Source organism: Myotis brandtii, unplaced genomic scaffold (assembly GCF_000412655.1).
Source record: "Myotis brandtii unplaced genomic scaffold, ASM41265v1 scaffold344, whole genome shotgun sequence".
Classification (NCBI taxonomy): Eukaryota; Metazoa; Chordata; class Mammalia; order Chiroptera; family Vespertilionidae; genus Myotis; species Myotis brandtii.
The window spans coordinates 1687137-1712281 of NW_005363247.1; the positions used below are offsets into that span (position 1 = coordinate 1687137).

Here is a 25145-nt window from a genome sequence, read left to right on the forward strand (position 1 = left end):
GGCAAGGTGCCCACAGAGCAATCCAGGTTAAGTGTTAAGAGATTAACCGATAAAGTTTCATGTAAGAGGCAGGAATTGATGTGGGTCTTGAAAAAAGAGAAGAGATAGTAAAATACGCTGGGCTTGTGATTGGGCCCTGGGCAAGGGCCAAGGTGGGAATTTCCAGAGCAGTCAGGGTCACACCTGGTTAGAAGGGAAACCATGAAAGAAGAGGAATGCTGGGGTCTCTGGAGGGACTTGAAGGTTGGCCTGTGGAGACCTTGAATTCCAAGCTAACAGATCGTGGGTTTAGATGGTGGAGATGCAGATCTATGAGGGTTGTGGAGCAGAGGAAACTCAGACCTCTCAGTGGACAGAAAGATGTACTGGGATATCCTGTAATTAGGAAGGCCTGGAAGCATGGACTAGTCTGGAAACTACTGTGATAGTCTGAGCTAGAGGTGACCAAGAACTGGGAAGGCAAAGCGCAGGTATATTTCAGGAGGTATTTATGGGAACATATTGTGAATTAGATTCTATTGGAGGCACACCGCGTAGAGCACAATTGTTCTTCATATCCATTCATTCACCTGTCTCATTTTATGCAAGAATAAACAGGCTGAATATATAACAAATAACTACAAGATTAAATCTGTCAATTGGATTAGGCATTAAATCCTCACATTACTGAAGAAAAAGAAAACCTAAAATAAACCGAATGAAATACCCTCTAAACATGCTCTGAGTTACACAGTAGTTGTTTAAAAATTATTGGTTGAATTTGAATGTAAATTACTCTTCTATAATAAACTTCAAGAAATTTAGCTAAATTTTCTAAAGCCTGCTAAATATGTCCCAAGCCAAAATTTGCTTTTACAGTGAATTTGGACAGCTTTCTGTGGCAAAACTTGTTCTATGAAACAAATACATTTACCTTTTATCGCCAAGAGAATTACAAAAAGTCTGTTCACAGAGAAATGCTTGATAAAATGGAATGCTCAGAGGAATTTTATATTTAATGTGTTTTACTGAATCATTATTGGGAACATGCTAGGATTTTCATTTTAATTAACAGATTCTATTGGATAAAAAGAGAATGAGAAAACCAAGACAAAATCTACACTGTGCTTTCCTGTTAGCTGAAGTCCACACGGAGATACCAAATACATACGCCACTTATCTATTAAGTCTGCGTGAGACCTGGTTTAAACAAACAATCAAATGGAAAATTAGCTGGGTAATTTCAAAAGAAGGGGGGTGGGGGGAGTCAGTTAAGCAGTGCAGTGAAGCTTGACTAGATCAGAAGAAACTAAAACCCCGGCTTGGTAGACACTGACACTGGTTTGCATGGAGGAGTTATTTTGCTAAAAGGAAGTAAAACCACTTCATGAAATGTGTTGTCCTGTGATATGATGAGCACTGGGCCAGTGTTCGAAAAAATGGAAATGCTTCACAGAGCCTCTGAGAAAAGGTTGTGTGTTTTTTTTAAAAAAACAACAAACATTTTCTACAGTAAACTCTGAGAAATTCCAACAAAGCCTACATCTTTTTGCCCACATTTTAAGCAAAATGTGGGCCAGCAGTAGGGAAAAAGAAAACCCCAACTAAACATACATTTTAGTTTTTAATCCAATAAATGCCTCATATCTAAAAAAAAAAAAGATTTGAAAAACATTCTATTTTCCTTTTGGAATATTTCCTGTTATTTAGAAATTATGCCATTTCAGAAGATTACTCTTATTTTAAGGTGTTTGCATATTGAATGTAAAATATTTTGAACCGCAATGACACTTCTTAAATTCATATTTTTAGAGCATAAAGTTATTTTTAAGAACAAATAAATTCGGCTTTTGCCTGGCGAATTCCTACTCTTTTTAGCATATTGTGCCAGCCAGCATTTTGGAGCCGTATAATAACCATTTCTGTTTCCAGCCACCAAGTTGTTATTCTGGCATAATATAGATTCAGGAATGCAAGACTGTGGATCCTAAACCAGTGATATAGAAACCTATCATTTCAAAATCAATGATGAATACATGCGTGCGGTTTGCTGCTAAGAGGAGCCTGCATTTAAACCAGCTCGGAAACCGCGGCCTCCTCCTCACTCAGAGGGCTGTGGCCCGGGTTGAGGCTGTTGTCCTACCATGAGATACATTCACTAAAGAGAATGGGCTCGTTCAAAGTTAGGGGTCAGGGAGGTGGGGAGCACCACCTCTCAGTAACCTTCTAATATGCAGATTCAACCTTCCTTCATGCTATGTTTTAAAATGGCCCTCTGCCTGAACAATTATCAATTTAGATGTGACTGTATGCAGATGTCACATTCCCTGAACCACTTAAAAGCACAAAAATTATAAAGCATGAGTGAATGGACTTCCTGATTATAGATTATAAGAAAATGAAGAACAGACCAACTTTGGAGTAAGTTTGTTTTATAGTTCATTTGATTAAAAATATTGTTCCACATAACATAAAACAATTTAAGCATTCACAATATAATTTGCATGAAGGATAAAAGAATCTATCTCAATTGCTTACAAGTTTCTAAACACTCACATTAAAACTAGTATAAATACACAGAACTTGAAATGTGGTGTTAGGAGAAAAAAATTTTTTTTCTCTCCGGTTAACTTGAAAACACTTGCTGCCTTTTTTTTTTATTGACTCCTATTTTAAGAAGTTGTAAATTCAAAGAACATATTCCTGGCATAAGTTGTCCTGAGGAGGACATTTTGCTTGTCTCACAGAGCTCAATTGAGCATGTAGCTCTCTTTGAGCCCAAAGTTCTGAAATTTTCTCTTATTTGGATATGTAGACATTATGAGTCTTATGAGTCTTTTTACTTTTTTTTTCTTTAGTTACACATACAAGCTTATAAAACGAATCCGCACAAAACAGAAACTAGTCCTCATGGATCAGGGCTAATATTTTTCATTGGCACAATCATTTTTTCAGTCTCCCAAATTGTCATTTTGACTATTCCCTCTCCCTCTTCCAACTCCCACCAGATACCAAATCTTGTTAATTTTCCTTCAAAAATGCCTCTCTCCTGGTTTAGGCTTTCATCACCATTTGCCTAGGTCTTTCAATAACCCCCATGTAAGCTTATGTGCATATATGTGATGATATTAAATCCAATGTACAGTCCCAACCCACCCAGAGAAGTCTTTGTAAAGTGCTGCTTCCATCATGTTCCTTGTTCAGATCGTACGTAACACGGCTGGGCTGGTGCCCTAGGTCTGACACACTCTATCTGTCTAACCTAATTCCCAGTGGCCACGGCCAAGCATAGGCCTCTGAAAACGCCTCAGTGTCTGTTCCAGCAGTCCCATAACCTGTGTTTGCCTCCTGTTTGATGCAAATTCATTTTTTAAGGATCAGCTAATGTCCCACCTCTTTCATGATGCCTTTCAGACAATTTCAGTCCACCTTGGACTCTCTCCCCTCCAAAACCCTGCTGCAGAGGCAGCGATACCATGCTGAGTATTAGTTCTTTAAGTGTTTCAAGTGCTCACAAATGATACACAACATATGCTAAAAAGTTAAGAATTATCCAGGAATGCCACAAAAAGTTAAGTTACTGAGTGAATGTGAGAAGACAATGGAAAATGTAGAGCAACTTGCAGATTTCAAACATGGAGAGACTCTTCTCTTTATGCTACTTGAGCAAATTTTCTTCTTTAGATGATAACATACCGATGGCCAAGTATACCAACGAGACAAACTACATATCAACCACATAATATGAAAGTCGGGACATCATGCAGTGCCCATCCCCTCCCCCTCCTGCCCAGGCTTGGCTAACATGAGCCTCTCAGATCATGATAACTTTATACCATAGACTTTATACTATAGAAAGTGAGCAGCCAAACTTCGTTTGTGCATGGTGAGTGACATCCTTACCTCTGTATGTGAGGAAAACAACAATCCTGACAGTGGAACGGATAGATTAAAGGAGGTTAGGGTGCCGCTGGGGAAACCGGTTAGGACGCACCTGCTACGGAACGCAGGCGGAATGAGGTCTGACTGAGGCAGCAGAGATGGGACGATTTACCAGGCGGAGGGGAGTCAAGAACAAAAGAAAAAGATACAGTAGATAAATCCAAGTTCTAGTCATGAGGTCTCCATCAGAGCTCCTTCAACCACACTGAGCCTTACTTTTCTCAATGCTAAGTGACGATTTCTTTAGTGAGAGAGAAGCATAAAAGTAATCTGAATTAAAGACTCCCACACACTTGCCTGAGGCAGCCATCACCGACATGACCATGCAATATTAATAACAGCAAACCCTTTATCTAGTGTTATTTAGCAATACTAGTAACAACATAAAACATACACATCAAGTACCCAGAATAGCACCAGGCACCTAGTAACTGCTATATAAGTGTTTGCTATTATATGTGAATACAAAACACCTTTAAATCCTCATAACAACAATCCTATGAAGTACTAATAGGATCCTTGGATTACACAATGAGAGAAATGAGGAACAGCGAGGTCCAGTAACTTGCCCCATGTCAAACAGCTATCAACTGGTGGAGTGTGACTTGAACCCAACAGTGTGTCCAGAGTTCACACTCTGAAGTACTACACTGCCCCGGCTCCTTGAGAATCAATCACACTCTGAGATTCTGAAAACCCATCTGTGTCAAATCTCATTCTAAAATGCAGAAATACAAAGAAACAGAGGGAGCAGATGAAGTGTGAGACCAGGGACATTGAAACTCAAAGGTTCTCCTGAGCCAGAGGTGATGTGGAAGCTTGAGAAAGACCTTACATGGTCAACTTGGCCATCATAACCACTGTTCGGGTTCAGAAGATGCTGAACTTATACGGGCTGGGCAGAAGTAGGTTTAGAGTTGCTCGTATGGAAAAAGACATGCAGGGTATGATCATTAGAATAGATTTATTATCTCAAAAGAATGTCATAAAGGCCCAGTAAACCTACTTTTGCCCACCCCTATATAAAGAGGCAGAGAATGGTGATGTTCTAAACAATATTTCTGCTCTCCCTCTGAATAAATAAATATTTACAAACAGGAAATATTGGGTTGAGCTACACGAAATGTCAAAGCAGCTGTTGAACTTTTGATGTGCTATTCAAGTGGATAATTAAGTATGCTTTTAAAAGTAAATTTTATAATATCATAGTCAATAATCTCTCCTGTAATATAGGGTAAAGATGTTTACTACCTAGTGTCAATTTAAGATACAAGCCTCCATCAAACCACTAAAATGATACTGAAATGCCCAGTATTTTATAGTATCCGCTATTAGTTGTTATCTGGAAAACAATTTCTAATTATATATAGGGGTACAAAATTTAATTTGTTCAGGAAGTTGTTAATGGTATCTCAATTTTTAGAATTTGAAGCAAACTGCCACAGGAAAACTGGTCAGATGAAACTGAACATATAGTTAACTTCGGATGTCTGTCTCTCTGTCTCTGTCTCTGTCTCTGTCTATGTCTCTCTCTCTCTCTCTCCCCCTGCTTCTCTTACTAACAAAAATAAAAATCAATAAGCATATCCTTGGGTGAGGATTCAGGAAAAAAAGCACTAGGAACTATAAGTCATTCAGCTGTTGTGAATCACAGTTTATTTTTTAATTTTTATTTATTTTTTGTTTTTAGAGACAAGGAGACCTTTTCCATGGGATAGCTCTAAGGGAAAAGGCAACCACAAAACATCTGGAGGTCAGAAATCTGGGAATGATGAAAATTTCAATATGCCTCCTGCAGAATGGGGGTTTGCAAAGCAGATTTCTGATTCTTATCCTGGTAAAGACTGCTGATTACAGATTCTTAAACATAAAATTGCTCCACTCTATCTGGGGGTTTCTTAGGGAAATAATGTAATAATGCATAATGTTAGACTATGAAGAGACTCCTGTGAAACCTCAGAACCTTTGTGGTGTATTCTCAGAAAAATACCCCAAGAATACACCAGAGCCAAGACTATTTTTGGCTATAACAGTTAGAGGGCAGCAGACATTCTACACAGAAACTTGTCTCTTCTGCTTGACCATGTCACCCCGAAGCCAAATCAGACCTTCATGGATCCCATATCTACCCCACTTGTCCTTGGTGTGTTTTTGCTTAGTACCATTTGTGAAATTAAGTCTATCTGCCAACTAGATACTGACCTTCAAATCTTCAGTACATACAATAAGCTCTGGATTGTGAGGCAGAAGTAAAGAATTTTTACTTATTACTGAGTTGCTTCTCCAAAGATCAAGAGTCTATATCATAAAGTAGGTTTTTGCTGCAAGCCACTTGCTCATGTGTCCTACCAGTCATGCGGGTCAAGCATGATCACCCCGACTTTTGACAGATGAGGAAATTGAGGTTCAGGAGCTTCTGTGACTTGTTTGATTTGAATCCCAAACACAGACTGCTCCCACCACATTATGACAAAAGCCCGATGTTTCAGATTTAGAATGAATCCTTATATTTCTCCCTCTCTCTCTGAATAAAGGCTCCACTTGCAAATAAGGAAGAAATTGACAATCTGATGTTGCCAGTGCAAAAGGGCACTCAAAATATCGTTCTGCTCCGAGTACTGATTTACTGCAGGGATAGTTTTTAATTGCACCATAAAAATGATATTGAGCCTCACTATCTTCAGAAAATTCCACTTAACGATGAATGATAGATTGATGACTCACTTAATTGTTCACTTCTTGTGATTTTGGGGCTGTCTCTTTGCTAAAAATGAGGGGGTGTCTCCATTATTGACACAGTCGCTCATTCTTTCAGCCATTTTTATAAACAAAAATATTGAGACAGTATAAATTAGAGAGAACGTGACAGAAGAGAATGAATAATTACTTGTGGTTTGAACAGTTACACTGCTGCAAACTCATCAGAAGATCATCATGTGCAAAGTGAAATGTGTTGCATGGCACTGCGCGGTGCTCCCACTCTGCCTCCGCTTTATTAACAGACGCTCTTCACTCCCACCCTTGAGGGCAGGGGCCGCAGCAGCCACCTCTGTGAAGCCTTGCACAATAAGGAAATGTTACTGGAACTGCATCCCACTAAGCTTTATTTTTTGCTTAGGAAAGATAAATATAAATAACTGTGATGCTAACAATAGCTAACATATATTAGCACGCACTTGCTCTGGGCAGACACTGCTAGGTGCGATGCATTGGTTATCTCATTTAAGTTTCACAACAATCCTGCAAAATGGGAATTCACAGACTTTCCAAGGGCAATAATGTCATCCCTAAAATAACCCAGATATCACATGTTTTCCTTGATTATCTTATTATTCTCAATATCTGCTTCTGGAATATTTTCCTAAATTATTGCTTGAGCAAAATTTTTAGTCCATGATTTCATAGTTTTCTTTGAGTTGCTTAATATTAAACGAAAGTTTCCTTTTTCATGATTGTCATGTAAATGAATGTATTTTAATATGTAAATGGACCACAGATTTGGATTTGCTATTAATACTATGATAATCTTTATCAATATAGCAGGGCTCCCCTTCCGCACACACTATAAATACAACACAATCAGTCCTTTACTGTTAGTGCAGGTTGTAAGTGGAGTCTAAGGTAAACAAAATTGTGAAAGGAGGTTAAAACAAGTTAATATTAAGTTTGGTTAAAACAATTAAAATGGAGCAATAATAACCAACCAGAAGACTAGGTGCTTCCCGCCCCCCTCCCCCCTTAATAAATCTTCCCAGTGACACATCTGTAGTTTAAAAATTGAAATTGTTTATCCAAGGTTTTGGTACAATAATTTTCTTTAGTTTACTTTAAACTAAATACATTTGATTTGATCTTTCAAATATGAGACTGTATCATGACTATAAGGCTTTGAATTGAAATTAAAATGAAACATACTATGTAAGTCTAACTGTAAAATTCAAGTGACTGGCAAAGTTTTATTTAAAAACAGAAAATTACACTCTTGGCCGACAGCCTTGAAGGCCTGAAAAGTCCCTGGTAGGTAAAAAATTGATTTCCAAAAGAGGGGTTTTTTAACCACATATCTCCTTCAGCATCTGCTGTCTGTTGATGCACAATTTCAAATCACTGATGATTCTGAGAAGAGCTTTTCTTTCTATGTTATCTCCAAATAAAGCCTTATGGTGATGTCAAAAACAGGGAAGAGAGAAACCAATAGTGTACAAAAAAACAAGACTGCTAAGAGAAAAAGAAAATTTGAGTAAAATTAATAATTTAGGAGAAAATATTACCTGCCTGAATTGATATTAAAAATGATCAAAGTTTTATTTTCAGCCATATTCTTGGTTAAAGCAATGAAAAATGAGTGAAGAGATCAATTTTCACATTGCTTTACTGAATGTAACAGGAGGGTAGGGGATAAAAATGATACAATTTGTGAGATCAGAAATCATGTTTTACAAAGGACTCTAAAATCTGTTAAAACACTAGGAAGATATAATTTTAAAAAAATGTTTTCCCTATAGAAATCAAACGCCTTAAGAATGAAGTCAAACCAAAATGGTTGAAAGCAGACTTTATGGTATCCTGACTTAGCCTGTAACATTTTCATTTGTCTTTTCTTTAAGCTGCCTCTCTTACTTCAACATCAGCCCCTAGAGAATGGTATGAAGGTACTGCTTTATTTGTAATTTTTTAGGTCTTGAATATGGAAGGTGGACACATTTTCTTGGCAGTGGCTGCATATCACATGCTGTAGATCATCCAACCAGAAGACTGGGTGTTTTTTTTCTTTCCCCTTAATAAATGTAGATAACTTAGGTTTGTGTTAAAAATATCTTTGTTACTTAATTTCAGAGATACTAATAAAGCAGTGCTGTTGGGTCTTTATTTGTGTTTTGGGTGAACTCCCAAGGTAAAACTGCAAATGAACTCAGAATTTTTTTTTTCAGAACAAATCAAACTAACAGAATACTTTCAAAACAAGAATTCAACTATTAATTTAGATTTTTTTCACATGCTGCTTAATAATATTTCAAAAAGTAATATAAAAATATATTTCTATCATAACAAAAATAGTTTTCTATTTGAGAGCAATTAAGTGGTATCCCTCTCCCTTTCTTGAGTATTGTAACCTGAATTTGTGTTTTGTTAGGCAACAAAAAATGCAAACTTGTCAAAGCAAATCCTTCTAGACTAAATTTTTAACCACTTCACTGATACTCTAAATTACTGAGTAAGAATTTCCGAGAAGTCTTTTGGCTAATAAGAGAGTCAGCTGAGAAATTTTTGGTAAGTATTCTCAAAAACAAAAACTTGAAAAACAATGGTACTGGTAAAGAATAATACACATTGTATGGCCTTTTCGTCTCCTCACTTAGTTCCATTTTATAACATGATAAACACTTCTTTTTCAATGCCAAATGAATTTCAAAATAAGTCATGTAATTAAAGTTTTATTATATGATCATAACACATTGTTTATAAATGGACACTATAGTGTTTTATCCCCAAAATAAGTACTAAGTGCAAAGGTTCTAAGTCTAAGGTCTTGCTAGATGGAGTGTTTTCAGAGTCTGGAAGCCAGGTCTCCTTATTCACTGCTCAGTGACTTATCTGCAGCCGTTCACTGCCACCAAGTCTCCATGTATTCAGTGATATAAATTAAGCATTCTGGAAGTGACAATGCTTGACAACCAAATGCATAAAAGAGTAAACAATTGACAATCAAAATAACAGCTGTTAGTTTCTTTTTATATAAAATTATATCTAATTTACAATAAATGCCAATTAAAATTATTAACCAATATACATAAATCTCCTTTGCCTTATTGTCAAATAGCTATGTAGATTGTAAAATTCTCTTAAAACTTCAGAGATTCCTAAAGGATTTCTCTCTCTCTCTCCAGTCTCAATCACAAATCAGTAAATCCTTGAGTATACTTGTTCTTCCTACTCAATACAAAGAAACCATGTTTTCAAAATCAAAACAAAGGGTACTAATAGGACAGTGAATAATCCAACACAAGACATTGCTGTTCTAATGGTTATTTCTATTAAATCTAATGATGATGAAAACTCAACTGAGCTTGATCTTACAATCATCAATAACCACTAAGATTAGCATGTTAAAAGCTTTAATGTGCAGAGATATGACAAAATGTAATTTTAAAAGCAGTGACTTTTCATTTTGGTTGTTGAGAGAAAAGGATTAAGTAGTGGATGAATAACTGTCAACTGAAACCTAGAAATGTCACTATTGCTAATGTATTATAATGACTTGCTGTATATTTCTCTTATAGCAAGAGTACAACCCCATCCTGTTCCTTCTTTATTTCCACTTGTCTTTTTCTTTGAAACTGCTTCAAGTGATAAGATAAGAAGAGGTTCATTATTTTAAGAGGTGATTTGTGATGGTCTGAGATACCAACCCAGTAAATTTCTCATTTACTGCTATATATTAGCTCTATGGGTTTTCTATCAAGTATGTTAGAGAAGTTAGTAAAACTTTATTGGCCAATGGTGCTCAGCCATTTAAACAAGTAATTAATTCATTATTCAGTGTATACAGTATCAGAAGAATACATTATTTTTTGAATTACAAATAAAGGGCATATCTTTTTTATTTCAAGTTACATAATTTCTTTGAAATATTATTTTTGTTTTTTATATCAACACTATTAAAATTTATGTCTATAAGATCAAAATTTCCTTTATTCAGCTAACAAATTTACTGAGTATCTACCACGTGCTATCTTTTATGTTTCAAGCTGGGATTACAAACGGAATAAGAGACAATTTGCCCTGAGTGTTGAGTGTCCAGGAGAGAGAAATGTGCCCAGACTTTACAATGACAATGCAATGAGATAAGTAGTGTAGGTACAGGCTGCCACTGGAGAATAGAGGAGAGGTGTGTAATTCCTTCTGGGAGAGACAGGAAAGGGTTTCCTAAATGGCTGAACTGAATTCTGAGGGATGACGAGGAGTGCTCAGTAGCCTGCAGCAGGAGTGCTAGGAATGTATATGTGAAGGCAAGCAGCCTCAGCGCAATTTGGAAAGTGGAAGCACAACGAGCTGGCTAGGAGCCTGGACTCTGAAGCAGACTGCCTGGGCTCCACCTTGGCCAATTACTCAACCTCTCTGTGCCTCAGTCCCACTGTCTTATAGAAGGGCATCAAAGGAATATCTTTTTTAAAGGACTGTTATGAGAATAAATGAGTTACTTTTCATAAAGCACCCAGGAAGAGCAATTTAAATGTTTGCGATCATAGACTTGGAGTGAAGGGTTCTTGGTGGCAGAAGGTAAGAAGGAGTAAAACTGGAAAGCATGTTGGGCCAGAGATAAGAGGCTCTGGGTTAATTCTGAAAGAGCTGGGAAGCCATTGCTGGATCTCAGGCCTGTGAATGATGACCTACAATTAGTTTAAGGCTTTGAGAAAGACTAGTCAGTTATGATGAGAATTGTGTGGGATGCAATGCGAAGCAGGGAGATGAACTAGGGGGCCTGGGTATTGATATAAACCTGATCCAGGGGAGTGCGATAACAATGAAGTGAAAGGTGCAGACTGAGGAAGTACGTTGGAGGCAGAGTCTGTAAGATTTAGTCCCTTGCTGGTGATGACACAAGGGAGAGAGATGGCTCAGGGACTGGATGGGAAAGATGCTGTACTTTGTGATTGAGCTGAGCTGAAAAAGAGAACGCTTCTCTCTTTGGCCTTTTGGTATTCATGGGCACACAATAAATGTTAAATTTACTTCCTTCTCAAGACTATCCTTTTTACAAGTTCAGATGATTTGATTTTGAAAAAAACTAAAAAAGACTGAAAATTATTGAACTTAATTGCAGCCTTGCCACTTGGCCTCAGAGGTTCTCACTTTATCTGAGACCTTGTGTTTCAATGACAGTATTCAACATTGGGAAGGTATCTTTTGGCCATTTTGTTTCAGTTTTCTTTTCTGAAAATGTAGAGACATTCTGGCTGGCCTTGTTTCCCCCGGTGTTATGTGATTCTCTGACATCAGCACAGATATATTCAGCTTCGACATATGATACTGTCCAGCATGAGAAAGAAGGGAAGACGGCTGTGCCTGTGAGCAGGACATGACAGCTAAGCACAAGGCTAATTGGCATCTGCAACAGGTGCTCCGTGGAAGCAGAGTTAGAAAGGGCTTCTTCCTCTATTTTTAAAAAAGTGGGGAAGCAATTCTTTCACAACTAGATAGAAACTGTGAAAATTATATACTCATGGCTACAAGATACGATCAGAAAAATATAATACTTATTAGCATGAGGGTGGAGCAATTGAGCGTTTTCCTTTCTGTTTTCTTAGACTATTTTTGAAACTGAAGATTCTCATGCCCATGTGGCAGACATCCTGAAGTAGGAGGGATGAATTTGCTAAGCTTGTAAGACTTTTTTAGTTCAATGACGTATAACCTCTATGTGGCTAACTTTTATGCTTACAAGATTGAGTACCTTCTCCGTCCCTGGAGTGCCATTAAACTTAGCGGACTGTCAGGCAATTGACAATGACAGCATAATTGAACAACCAAGCACTTCTCATCTTCTATATAGGATTCTAATGCATTCTAGCTGTTAAGCAGTAATAAGAGGCCACTTCCATCAAAGCTGAGTAACTCATTCCCCCCACTCCACGTGTTTTTTTACTACTTCTAATAACTTTCATTGCCACTATTGCCTGTTCCCATAAGAGCAAGCAAATGGATGCAGCAAGACACTGGATAGAATATCATAACATGTAAAGCATTTTCCTGATATTATTTTTTCTTGGTATTTGTGACAACCCAATGCTTAGTCCCCACCATTCTTGCTGACCATAGTGCTTGCCAGAGACTTGAATCCAAGAGACATTGGTCTGGCTTGGATCTGGTTCTGTAATGTTGAGGCAACAAGCCACAAAGTAATTTTTGAGGGGAAAAATGAACATATTTCAATTTCCAGCAAAATAGTACATTAAGTCTACTCATTAATCCGACTCTAATTTTTAAAAGAAAGATAAAATAGGAAGGAGTGCCATTGATTCTGCTTACTAATTCACTGTATACTTCTAATACTTTTTCTTCATTACTCACTGAATTAGGGAAGAGCCAACATCAGAAGTGAGAAACATTACCCCCAGATGGGTATATCTGTAAAAATGTTTTCCTATGCCAATGTTCTTTATCTTCTTTCTTATAATTAGCAGGCTATTATATTGGATCCTGGCAAAATATTTTAATTAGGCTGTCCATGGATATTTCAATAAACTTGAATTTTTTGACATTTCAAACATAACCTTGTGTCATTCATGCCTGCCTCCTACTATTTTAAATGGATAGCATGTTCCAGCTTGCAGGAATTACCATGGTTACTTGTTATGCCAATAGTAAACTGCAGTTAGCATATTGTTTTCTGAATCAAAAATGACATCAGTATCTGAATAATCACAATGATATGAATTAACATGAAACTCTGAAGAGATGTCACTATGATACAACAGGCCATGGTGAAAGATGATATTAAGCTTAAATATATAGTGGGGCCTTGACTTACGAGTTTAATTTGTTCTGCGACGGAGCTCGTAACGCAAATTACTCGTATGTCAAATCAACAGTGAACGAGTGAGACACGTGATGCTGGGCTGATGCTGTGGTGTTCACTGTGACATTCGCTGTGCCAACTAGCGGTGGGGTATCTGAAGCTGGCTCGTAACCCGAATTTTAGCTTGCAACTTAAAGCAAAAAATCGGCCGAGAGATGGCTTGTATCTCGAAAAACTCGTTAGTTGGGACACTCGTAAGTCAAGGCCCCACTGTATTAAAGTGCTTTTTTGGGGTCTGCACTATATTTACATTCTCTAAGACCTCATTTTAACACCAAAAATGGTTTTAGTTTATTAAATTACTGTTAAATGATTATAACCCCACCCCTCCTTTTCTTTTTGTATTCTCTTTTAGAAATGTAGAGGAGTTTGGTACTTTGTTGGGTAGGAAGGGAGTCACATTGAACGTGAAATGATTAACCGAGACCTCAAATGGCAAAGATGGGTATAGGCACTCATGTCTAGACATGGTATTTAGAATTAAATTGATTTGATGAGAGCCCTCAATTCTCTACATTGACTAGTTGAAGTTTCTAGTTAATAAACATTCTTCTTCTAAGTGACTATCCAGCCACTCCTGTCCAGAAAAGTGCTTTAGGAATTCTTGGGGCCATTTTTCCATGCCTCTCACAGATCTCTCAACTTCACTGGGTTCAAGACTTACTTCCTGCAAATCTCCCAGTAAAAGAACCCTGAACAATGATATACACAGCAGTACGGAAGTCTCCACTCACCTGCACTGGTGCCTGCACCGGATGTGAGGTCTCCACCCATCAGACCACCTACGGATGAAAGACGCAGATCAAAAGGAGCAAGGCTAAAGCAGCAGAACAGCACACTTTGCCCTTAGCAACCCCAGTATTTTGTCCTCTCTCAAGAGTCCTAAATTTGTAAAGTATTACCTAAGTCAGATGGCTGACATTTGTTTTATTGCGACATGCTGTGCTCAAACATTAAAAATACATTCAACCACTGACATTTTGCAGAATCTTTTTTTAAGAAAAATTACATTAAAAATTATATTTAAAAGATCCAGTTTTTTCTTAATTGTTTTCTGAATTTTTTATTATTTCCAAGTCTAGTTTTTCCTAAGGGGATGTTTTATAGAGAGTACAGAATAAAAAATACAGTAAGGTTTACTGTATATTCAAATAACCATAGAGTTGATGCTTAATTCTTTAAAAACATATTTTATAAAATTAATTTTGTATAGTGTTAATTGTCCAGGATCTTGGTCATTTCATGAATCTACCTACAGTGAATGACCTATTTAGTACCTGAATTTTACTTATTGACACAGTAAAATAGGTTTCACTGGCCACAAATTTAGAAACTTAGGCTTATTCATGGCTAACTTAAGAAAGTAATTTGAAATTTGTCAAGGTTTATATTAAGAGTTGGAGTGTTTCAATAAGATATTAAATATAATAATTACTGTTAGTTTTTAAGGAATAAGATTTAGCCAAAATGAAAAAATAAACACACAGAGAATAACAGCTGATTATTTTGTAATTGCTTCTAAGTGACACTGTACAATTATTAGTTAGTTCTGGTTTTGGAATTAGAAGAAAACATTTGTTACATTTTATGAAAATGTTTATTATTTCTAACTGAATAATATTTTATAAATAAAGTATGAGATTTTAAAAAATAAATGAGCACTAGTTCATCAAATAGGAAAATCAACTGCATTTGAGTATGATCTGAAAGAAAGGTATTGATTATTGAAAATGCTTATGAAAAATTTCAATCATTTTTCTAAGCAGAGAGAATGGTATAATAAAGTCCTTTATCCACATCTTTCAGACTCAAGATTTATCAAGGTTTTTTATAGGACTGATTTTGATTGTATTTTCTATATAAAGTTTCTGTACTAAACTTACTAACTATATGTTTAATTTTAATTATGAGAGATATTTAAGTATTCTTTTGTGAATAAATTGCTTTTAATACAGTTATCTGTGCCTGAAGTATTAATATTTTCCTATAGAGTGCTTTTTAAAAACCCCCAAATATAAATATATAATGGTTGATGCACATGATTTATAAATACAATTATTTATGTGGTGCTTCTTTTGAAAATATGAAGGAATTGTTCAGTTATATTCAATACACATTTACTTAATTTCTACTGTGAGTCTGGCAAATCAAGAGGACACTCTTCCCTTAAAATCTCTTTAAATCCAGTGGAAGAATAGATGCATACTCATTATAGTACATAATGTGTTCTGCTTGGTCCGAGTATAAGAGTGGCTGAAGTTTTCCTGAGTAATAAATTCTTGTCTATGGGACACTGTGAATTGCACAACAGTAAAGATCTCCTAGAAGTGCAGGCACAAATTTATGGCAGGTGTAATGTCCTTATGATGTGCTCTTCATTTCTGACTTAGTTTTGTTTTTATTTCACACTTCTTATAAATTATGCTATCCTACCACATTTTCTTTTTGCCATAAATCCACTATGGTATAAGTAAATTACTGTATAAATAAAAAAAAATTGACCACGGGATATTCCATAAGAAAACACAGGGGAAGGTTTCACAGAAGAAGTGCTATCTAGTGAGGAGAGAAAATGGCATTTTACTAGTAGATGAGAAGAGCACATTCTGTGTGAGAAAACATGTGGCCAAAATATAGCCACATGAGGAGATCGGTGATACAGAGGCTGAATAGCTAAAGTGCAAGATTATAAAAGATTTCTAAAGATATGCTCGTGGGGTTAGGCTTTATCATGCTGAAGACCTAGCAGTGAAGGGATACAACACATGGAAAACTTGCAGATAAAATGGCCTTTCTGCCCAGAGTGGCTCCTTCCAATGACCTGTTCACATTGTGTTCTTCTGAGGACATACCTGTGTTACCTGCACTCGGAGGTCGATGTGTTACACCAGGAGACATACTATTCCTCTGCAGAGAAGGGTGGGCCAGTGGCAAAAGGTTGGGGTTTCCCAGTGAGCTGACGGGGTTGCTGTATACCAAACTGTTATGGCTGGACACCGGGATGGAGACTGGCATCTCAAAGTTGGGAGGTGGAACAGCCTATACGAGCAGAAAATAAAAGGGGTTACAAAGAAAGAAAGAATAGAAACAGAAGCTCTCAAGTTCAGACAGCCTTTACTTTCTAAGACAAATTTCAAATTCCAGACTGCTTGGTGTCTAGAAGACCATTAAGAAGAGCTCTCAAGATGTTCACATCATAAATTGATTTCTTTAATGTGCTTGGAACTCCTTCTATGCAACTATTAGAAAACGTTCCACTTTTGTTTAAAACAAAGCCCCATTTCATTAGATTCCATTGTCTTTGAATTCCATTCTATTAGGTAATAATTGTTCATTTGTGATATCTGAATCTGGTGGCAGAAATGACTGCAAAATCAAAGGTACATGATTGTGATGACTTCACAGAGAAAAAGGAGGATTGAAATGCAAGCCGGAGCCTTCAGCTTAATTGCTTATTGAAGCATATTTATGCAAAAGCTTAATGATATAAAATCATCTCCAGGCTTGTGAACAGCACATATACTTTAATTATTATTTTTAAAAAGTCTGTCTTTTGAAAGTAACTGTGAAGATAATAGACATTTTAAGATACTAGATTCAACAGAGCATATATCATTTAATAATCCATATTTTAAAATGGTAGTTCAGAGTATATGTTGCACTGATATACTAACACTGAAAACTGGCAAGGCCTGCATCTCAAATGAGACAGTTGGCAAATATTTAGAGAACCGAAGCTGTGTGGCTATTTAATTAGAGTAATCAGGTCCCAACTATTGATTTTTCTGATATTATTTTGGCAATTTAAGCAAAGTCATGCTTATTTTTCTGCTTGCCCTAACTAGATAATCATAGTTGCGACTCCCCCCTCTTCTTTCCCCATTTTTAACATTACAAATGAAAATACTGTTTGAATATATTGCCAGAGGGCCAGTGATGTCAGCGCACACAGCATTCTTAGTATAAAATGGATGTGTGTGTATCTAATATGTATATTGGAGATGGAGTTTAAATAGAACATTCCCTCAGGTGTTTTCAAATAAGCTATTGGGCAACTTTAAATGCATAAATGAGTGTGGTTCAAAGTTTTTTGTTCTTTTTTAAAAAAAACACACACATTTTTTTCTCTGTAATCCTAACATCAGTTTTCTTTTGCTGGCTGACTGGCTGGCCTGCAACACTGGCCTCGCTCGGCAGTAGTTGTATGTTTACCCTGGTGATGACTGCACCATTATTCTCTATTTATGCTTGTCCTCCTTTTATTTCTCACTCTTTATTTTTCCTGTGTCTCTCTCCTTCCATGACCTGGATCTGTTGATATTGACCAGAGTAAATGTTATATAACTCTTTTCTTTCACATGTCTTTGTTTCTTCATTGTTTTAGAGGGAAATAAAAATGTCCAAGTGCTATATTAACACAGTCATTCTTTATTAGGCTTTAACTGTTGTAAACAAGGTACAAAAATAATTTGACAGACACCATGACATAATGGAATATAAATGTTTGATAAGGTATCAAAGAGTGAGTATATCCCAAAATTTCCAGAGACTTTTTAAACGACAAATGCTGTGAAATAAATGTCGGTAGAGTAAGTAAAATATTGTCTGCCTTTATTAAAAGACCAAATAAGAATTACTCTAGTATACCTGAGAAAACACAGACAAGTAACTGCAACGGCTTCTCCATTTGCCCCTCCAGATTCACTGTCCACCCTCTTCACTGCTCTGGGCCAGATGCTGACCCTCCAGACTGTGTCCACCAGGCTCACCTTGCCCCCTGGCTTCAGCATGGCCAGTGGTGGTACCAGCAAGAAGTACAGAGTTGGATGAGGGAGGACAGGGTGTTTTCCTTTGCTGGGCCCCAGGTTGGCAGAGGTGGCCATCTCCTGATCACTTTTCTTTGCTCGTGTTTCCCTTCTACTATGAAATCAACTCTGATGTTGGCTAAATAAGGTCTCATTTCAGGAAGGTGTTAAAGCTCTTTTGCTCTAAGTAATGCAGAGCCTAGTCTACTTTTTATTATGTGAACTGAATATTTCTCTTCAAAGGAGAATTTTTAGGAAGACACTGTACTCCTACAAAGAATAAGCTTAGCATTTACTGTGTGTTACTTGTTGAGCAGGCACTGTACTGCATAATCTACAGACATGATATGATACAACCCTTTCAACATTCTTTATAATTCTTCCCTTTTAAAATAGGTGAGATTAAGCGGCCCAATGTCATCAAACTAGTAAGTGGCTGAGCCTGTTGCTTTTGCTACTAAATCACTATGCAACAAAAATGAATTTTTTTTGATAGAAAGAGAATGTTGCAATCAGAAATCATACTGTGAAGTAAGAGCTGGATGTTAGTAGCTTATTATTTTGAACCACAAAAATAATGAACTAAATGGGATGTGGTGAGTACCATGTTGGAGTACAGTGTGTGCTCACTGACTGCCAGTCGGTGACTGAGGTCTTAGGAAAAAAGAAACCTTAAAGACTCCCCTTGTCCATATTTTCTCAGATTTGATATTTTAAAGCTATCATTTGGGTACAGAATTTTAAATTTATATTTACTATTACTAATTACAAGTGTTTATTACTGAATACCTAAAGGCCGGCTATCCCCTGTAATATTTTACAGAATGTTGATTGTATCTCAGTACAGAGCAAAGCTTAATTCTCCCCCCTTCCCCTGAGTGATTATATGCATATCCAATATAAAGGGGATTATTAATAATTATTTAATAAATTCTGAAGTGCCCTAATAAACAATTCATTACATGTCTCTCTCTACTCCTCCCTTACTCAACCATCATGCTCAAGAATTACTCAGTTTCTAGCATTCTGGACGATAAACAATTTGATGTTGATTATTATAAAAACTCTCCTGTGACTGACTAAATAGCAGTCAGGTATACTTCTGATACCAGAGCATACTTCAAAAATTTACAAGTTGTAAAATATGCTAACAGCCTTTGCATTTTCCTTATCTGTATCAGGAACTGGCTAAGTAATTTTGAAATCAAATTATAAGCTTAAAAATGACCACACGGAGAAGATATCTCAGAGAATCAGAAAGAACATCAGCCTTAATATCAGAAATCTCAGTTGCAGTCCAGGTTGTGCAATAAATAGACATGTAACCAGGCACATCTTTTAGCCTCCCAGGACCTGAAGTGATTGCATCCCTAAAGAGACCAACCGGATCTAAACATTTTAGGGAAAGCAAAGGCTATACTAATGTATGCATGTTTATGAGATATTGCTGCTATTCTTTTTCTTCTCGACTTTTCAAAATTTGAGAAGTTAAAAGCATCTAAATTAAAAAAATATTGTTTAAAAAGTGAAAGCCAAAAAGTAGTTAAAGACTCCAAACTTGCAGAGATCTTAGGCCAGCCAGGCTCAAAATTTTAGAGCTCTCAGGACAGGAAGGAAGAGGGAATTTGGGGTATTTGAAAAAAGGTGGTAGGCAGGACTGGCTATATAATTTGCAGGGCCAGGGCAAAATGAAAATGTGGGGACCCTTGTTAAAATTTATTAAGAATTTCAAGGAGGTGATGGCACAGCGTTTTACCAAGCGTGGCCCTCTAAGAGCAGTGCCCTGTGTAATTGCACAGGTCATACGCCAATGACGCTGGCCCTGGCTTTAGGAGATACAGGCATAACAGCTAAAAGGCTTTTAGTTTTCACCCCTGAACAAATTGATCATGGTTACTGAAGTGAGTCATCGTGGTCAGAAAGGTATCTGAACTCTTATCCAAAAGCCACTATTTTCCCAAACTTACCACAAGGAAAGGTCCAATAAAAAGTCAAATCAAATATTTGTAATAAAATATTTTTAGTTAATAAGCCCTCTTTTATTCAGTGTGAGTGATTGAACCAAATCCCTTTTTTGGGGCCACTGATGACACCCTTAACTTTTGATCAACCATTACCAGTCTGCTGAAAACCAGCAGAGAAAGAGAATCACAAAACTTTGATGACTAGTGACTACCAATTGCCGGTATCCAAATTTCCTCAAGGCTGCCTGTCAACTCCAGCACATACTTGCTCATTTCCTCTCTGTCCCCAACTCCTCACAATGTCCACACCTTCAAAATCTGTAGAAGCCACACTCAACATACAAAATACAGGTCAGTAGATGGTCACCCACTCTGTCCTCTACCCTCCTACCATCTTAACTCCACCTGGGCCCACCCGCAGCTCTGTCCTGTTCCACTCCCATCCTCCTTCCCTTCCTTGAGCTTTGCCATTTTACCTCCATTGTACCTGTATGTTCAACCTTTTCCTTCCTTCGAGTATTCCTCCTCTGCATGTAAATAATCTCAAGTGCTTTTCCTTTTAACCCCTTCCCTGACCTAGTGGCAGTACTGTTTCTCTCTCTTCACTGTCCCTTATTTGAAGAAAATAGAAACTCTCCATTCCCACTTCCTTCCTGTTCCCTCTCAACCAATCTAGCACCCGCCCCTCCTTCCTTCGGCCCATTTCCTAATTCCTGGTTCCTCAAACATAGCTGTTTTCTCTTGCCCTGCAGCCTGGTGTGAACCGGGGCAAACCCTGCAGGAGGAAATGCTGCTCAACAAGATTCCGAGTCCTCCGTGAGTTATTGCACGTCGTTGAGGAATATGGGCATAAATTACATCGAACCCACAGGTGATCGCAATATTAAATTTTCTATTTTACAAGGGAAACTCTTCGAACTGGGTCTTTGAAATAGAAAAACAGCCTTGTAATGTTTTTAAAGAGGCGGAGACGTTCTCTCCACACAAAGGGCAGAGTGTCCTTGCCCCGCTGTAAATGTTTTAGCAGCTGTGGAAACTTTCAACAAAATTTACTTCCAGCAACTGAAAGCGATGTGCGAAAACTGGGCTTTTCATCCTGGAGACTGAAGCACTTACTAAAGAAAGGGAGACTTGGAGGCACAGCGCGGAGCTGTGTGGCTCCTTCTCACAGCCCTGCCCATAAACTCTCATGTGGTTTTTCATCCCCCACCACACACCACTGCACCTCTTAAGAAATCATGTATCCTGATTCTGAACTCTTTACATGACAGGATGAAATACTGTGAGGGAATCTAGGCATGTGTCACACCTCTTTCCCCCTAAAGCATGGGGAGAAGTGATCCAATGTGCAAATATGGGCATCCTCCCAGAAGTCTTGGGGTTAAAGCTACAGACACATTTCGGATCACCGCCCTGGAGCGTGATCAGCAGTCTTACAGATGCTGCCCTTTTCCCAGCTGTGCAGGGGATTCCTTCTATCTGAGACACTTGACGTGCTCCGCCTTAAAAACCTTACATTCACACACCTTTGTGCCCAGCAGCTAAACTAGCATTGTAGAGCCAGAGAAACCTGGGCCGCAAGAAATAAAAAAAAACTGGCCCCAAGGAGCTGTTTCTTTCCTGCTTTAAACTAGCATTGTAGAGCCAGAGAAACCCGGGCCGCAAGAAATAAAAAAACTGGCCCCAAGGAGCTGTTTCTTTCCTGCTTCTGGGCAAGACAAAAACCCCAGTGGATATTTTATCATTTAAGAATTCTGGCCATACCAAGCAGGCATTGCAGCATCTGATAGGAACGATTTCATTTGATAAAGTGCCCACGGTGGCTGTTCTGCATGTAGTGCTCGGTTTATGAAACCTTTAAGAATTTACAGCACTTAGCTTTCCTTCGTAATACAGTGTATCAATAACTGCAATTCAACAAAAGCTCCACTGCTGACATTGTTTCACTTAACAAAAGAAGCAGACATGTATGTATGAAGACAGAAAGTTTAAGATGCACACATTTTCTAAATAAGTTTTAAAGTGTTTAATTTAACTCAACACAGGGTAGCTGTGCACCTACTACATGTAAAGCATTAATTCACCTGGTGAGTGCAGTGGCGGAGCTCTCATCCCCAAATACCTGCACTTGTGATCACGGAGGCATATTTTTACTGCGGTCTCCCTCAATGCCCAGGTTGAGGATGTTGGGCTAATTTACCAAAGTGTGCTTTTTTTTTTTTTTCTTGAGAAAGGAATTAATTACCTACTGAGGAGCTTGCATACAAGGAGGGTTCAGATACTAACACTGGTTATTCAGAAAGTATGTGAGCCTTGAGTTGCATCACTTTATGTCACACCATTAACACCACTTGACTGATGACAGAATATAATAAAAGGTACGTACATCCCCCCCTCTTTCTGTGGGCAAACAAAATAATACATGCAGAGTTATTTCTCTCAAATAACTGGCAAGGCATATGATGGACTGTTAGACAATTTTTGACTTGGTTAAGACAAAACTGAGCCAATTGTTAAAGCATGGGAAATGTTGGTGTAGGCAAAGCGGATATTTTGATGAAGCTTGAACATCACCCCAGCACACACACATGTTGAAATCTTACCATTAGGTTTTCATGCAGTCTCTTTCCCTGCAGCGAGCATTAGCTTTAACCCTTCAGTGCTGTTGCTGGGTATCTTGTGTTGGGGGGGGAGGGGCCGAAGCTTTATTCAGAAATGAGCTTTTGTTTGGGTGATGATCACCAGTGTACGCGAGAGGACGACAGCTCCCCTCCTGCGTCCGGTCTCAGTACATATATATGTGTATGTATTTTACAGCAAGTCCTTAAACTTGTTGAGAAGGAGGTTCTGGTGTTTTCCGAGTGCACTGTGTGTTTAAGAGATTGTGTAAAGTCAGGGTGTGTTGCATAGATCTTTCTTTCTCTTCCTCCTGTGAGTTTCCTATCTCTGAATGAACTCGATGGCAAGTTTTTTTAGATTCCATAGTTGAAGCAGCCCTTTAACTAGGGTCTGCTTTCTAAACGAACTGCCGTGGAATGAGATGGCTATTTTATTGGTTTGACTTTCCAATGCGTCTTAGACAAAGCCATCACTGAGAGGGTTAAGGTATGTTACTGCAGCAGTTATCAGCAGACCAGCCATCTACCTTGGGTACTTACAGGAATTTTATGGCTCTTGATCATATTATCAAATTCTTCATTAATTTTTTTGTATTTTTCTTCAGTGCGTGGGGTGAGTGCGTAAGAGGAGTCGGGATCGGGGCTTTCACAGCCTTTGTTTTCCTTCTTGTTCAAGGCCTGCCAGGTTCAGAGAAATACCAAGAGTAAAAAAAATGAAAGGCGTTTTGAGTACTTACACACAATCTTTGTCTGCTGATCATTAGATCAATATCTTCGTTAATTTTCCTGTACTTGTCCTCAGACTCAGGGCTGTGACCTACGGAATCGTCCGCATCGGGATCTGGGCTGTCACAGCCATTAAGGCCCTTCTTTCTCAACGTCTGAAACACACAATGTGGAAAGTTCAGTCCTAGACAAAGGCTGTCAGAGACATTCAGGGCGGTTACAGAACTTCACGCTGTCCAGATTTTCAGGTTGTTATTACCTCTGCTACATGACATTAGGGTAAGGAAAGCATCGGGGGGAAAAGTCATTTCAATAACACACTCATTACTAGTTGAAAAAATAAAAGGGAAAGATTCCTTTTGCAACTGAATGCAGTCAGTGGACAAAGACAGTTATGGGGGCTGAAGTTTCATGATGTAGAATTCAGACATGCCCCAAACATCCCGTGAGAGACAATTACAGAAGAATACAAGGAAGGTGGGAAATTACAACACTCTATTTTCCCACAGAAGAATTAGAAGTCAGGACATTACACAATGATTTCAGAATCTGCGACCATGGCAAAAGCAGAAATGTTGGAAACAGATCCTTACTTTAACGGGACGGTTGGCACCCACGGTCTCCTGCCACCCCTTCGGGTGTGCGCTTGGCAGCAGAAGGCAGTAAGAGAACCAGGCTACTGCCTGATAGGGCACCCATTAAGCAGGTTCGGACCCTGCGACCATAAGGAGGATCACCTCTGTTCAGTCTGCTTAGAGTTCCATAGTCGTGAAAATCTGTATCGAAACTGATAATACTGAGAAGTTTTCTGCCTACACAGAGGCTGAAAGAAACGTCAACACAGCTGAGGTTAGGGCTTCATTATCAGGAACTGAGTCAGGAAGGCCGGGAGCACTGACAGTAGGTAACCAAGTCAGTAACTCCCAAACTGGCACACGCTCCTCCGGGTTCCAGCTGGGTCGGGGCGCTCTGAGCCTGTCTCCTGACACATGAAAGTGGCAAGTCAGTGCCTTATCTTGGGCCTCCTGTCTCCTGAATGTAGGTCCGGGCTGGTCTCAGCTGTCACCGAGGATAAATACTAATGAACACTGTAACAGCAAATAGGAGTCAGGAGTCCTGGGATCTCCTCTCTCTCTCTCTCTCTCTCTCTCTCTCTCTCTCTCTCTCTCTCACTGATGGTTGTCAACTTGATGGTATATGATCTGATTTGCAGAGACAATGTTATGTTTTTAGAGATCATAAAACTTCTGATTAATCACACAGCTCGACACATTAATTATGAATAGACAAGCAACATTTCTGAATTTTCCTGGTACTACCAAAATTGTTACAAAGAGCTGTGTACCTAAGTGTCTCTCATAAATGGAAAGTTCAGCAGCGCTCATCTTTATTAAAGAGAGAATTCACAAACGAATAAAGCAAACACTGCGGCATCAAGCTAAGGAATTCAAAACTGAGATAACACTCCATCTTTAATTCATGCAATTGGGGGAAATAAATAAAACAACATGACTTTAAAAGGGGGTGTCAG

General features: G+C 38.1%; 1 protein-coding gene across 13 annotated transcripts in view; it reads right to left on the reverse strand.

The window, feature by feature from the left end:
- The window catches only part of MEF2C (myocyte enhancer factor 2C), a 158389-nt gene that overhangs the window by 15291 nt on the left and 117953 nt on the right, over positions 1–25145 (reverse strand). For 10 of the 13 annotated variants that reach the window (XM_014543952.1, XM_005871489.2, XM_014543951.1 and 7 more), the window contains 3 exons: positions 23626–23769; positions 16354–16540; positions 14236–14283 (listed from right to left, as the gene is read on the reverse strand). In XM_014543952.1, the coding sequence (XP_014399438.1) occupies positions 14236–14283; positions 16354–16540; positions 23626–23769 (379 nt within the window). Of the gene's footprint in view, positions 1–14235; positions 14284–16353; positions 16541–23428; positions 23567–23625; positions 23770–25145 lie in introns of all 13 variants that reach the window. The other 3 variants (XM_014543956.1, XM_005871492.2, XM_005871490.2) reach the window with 2 other exon arrangements.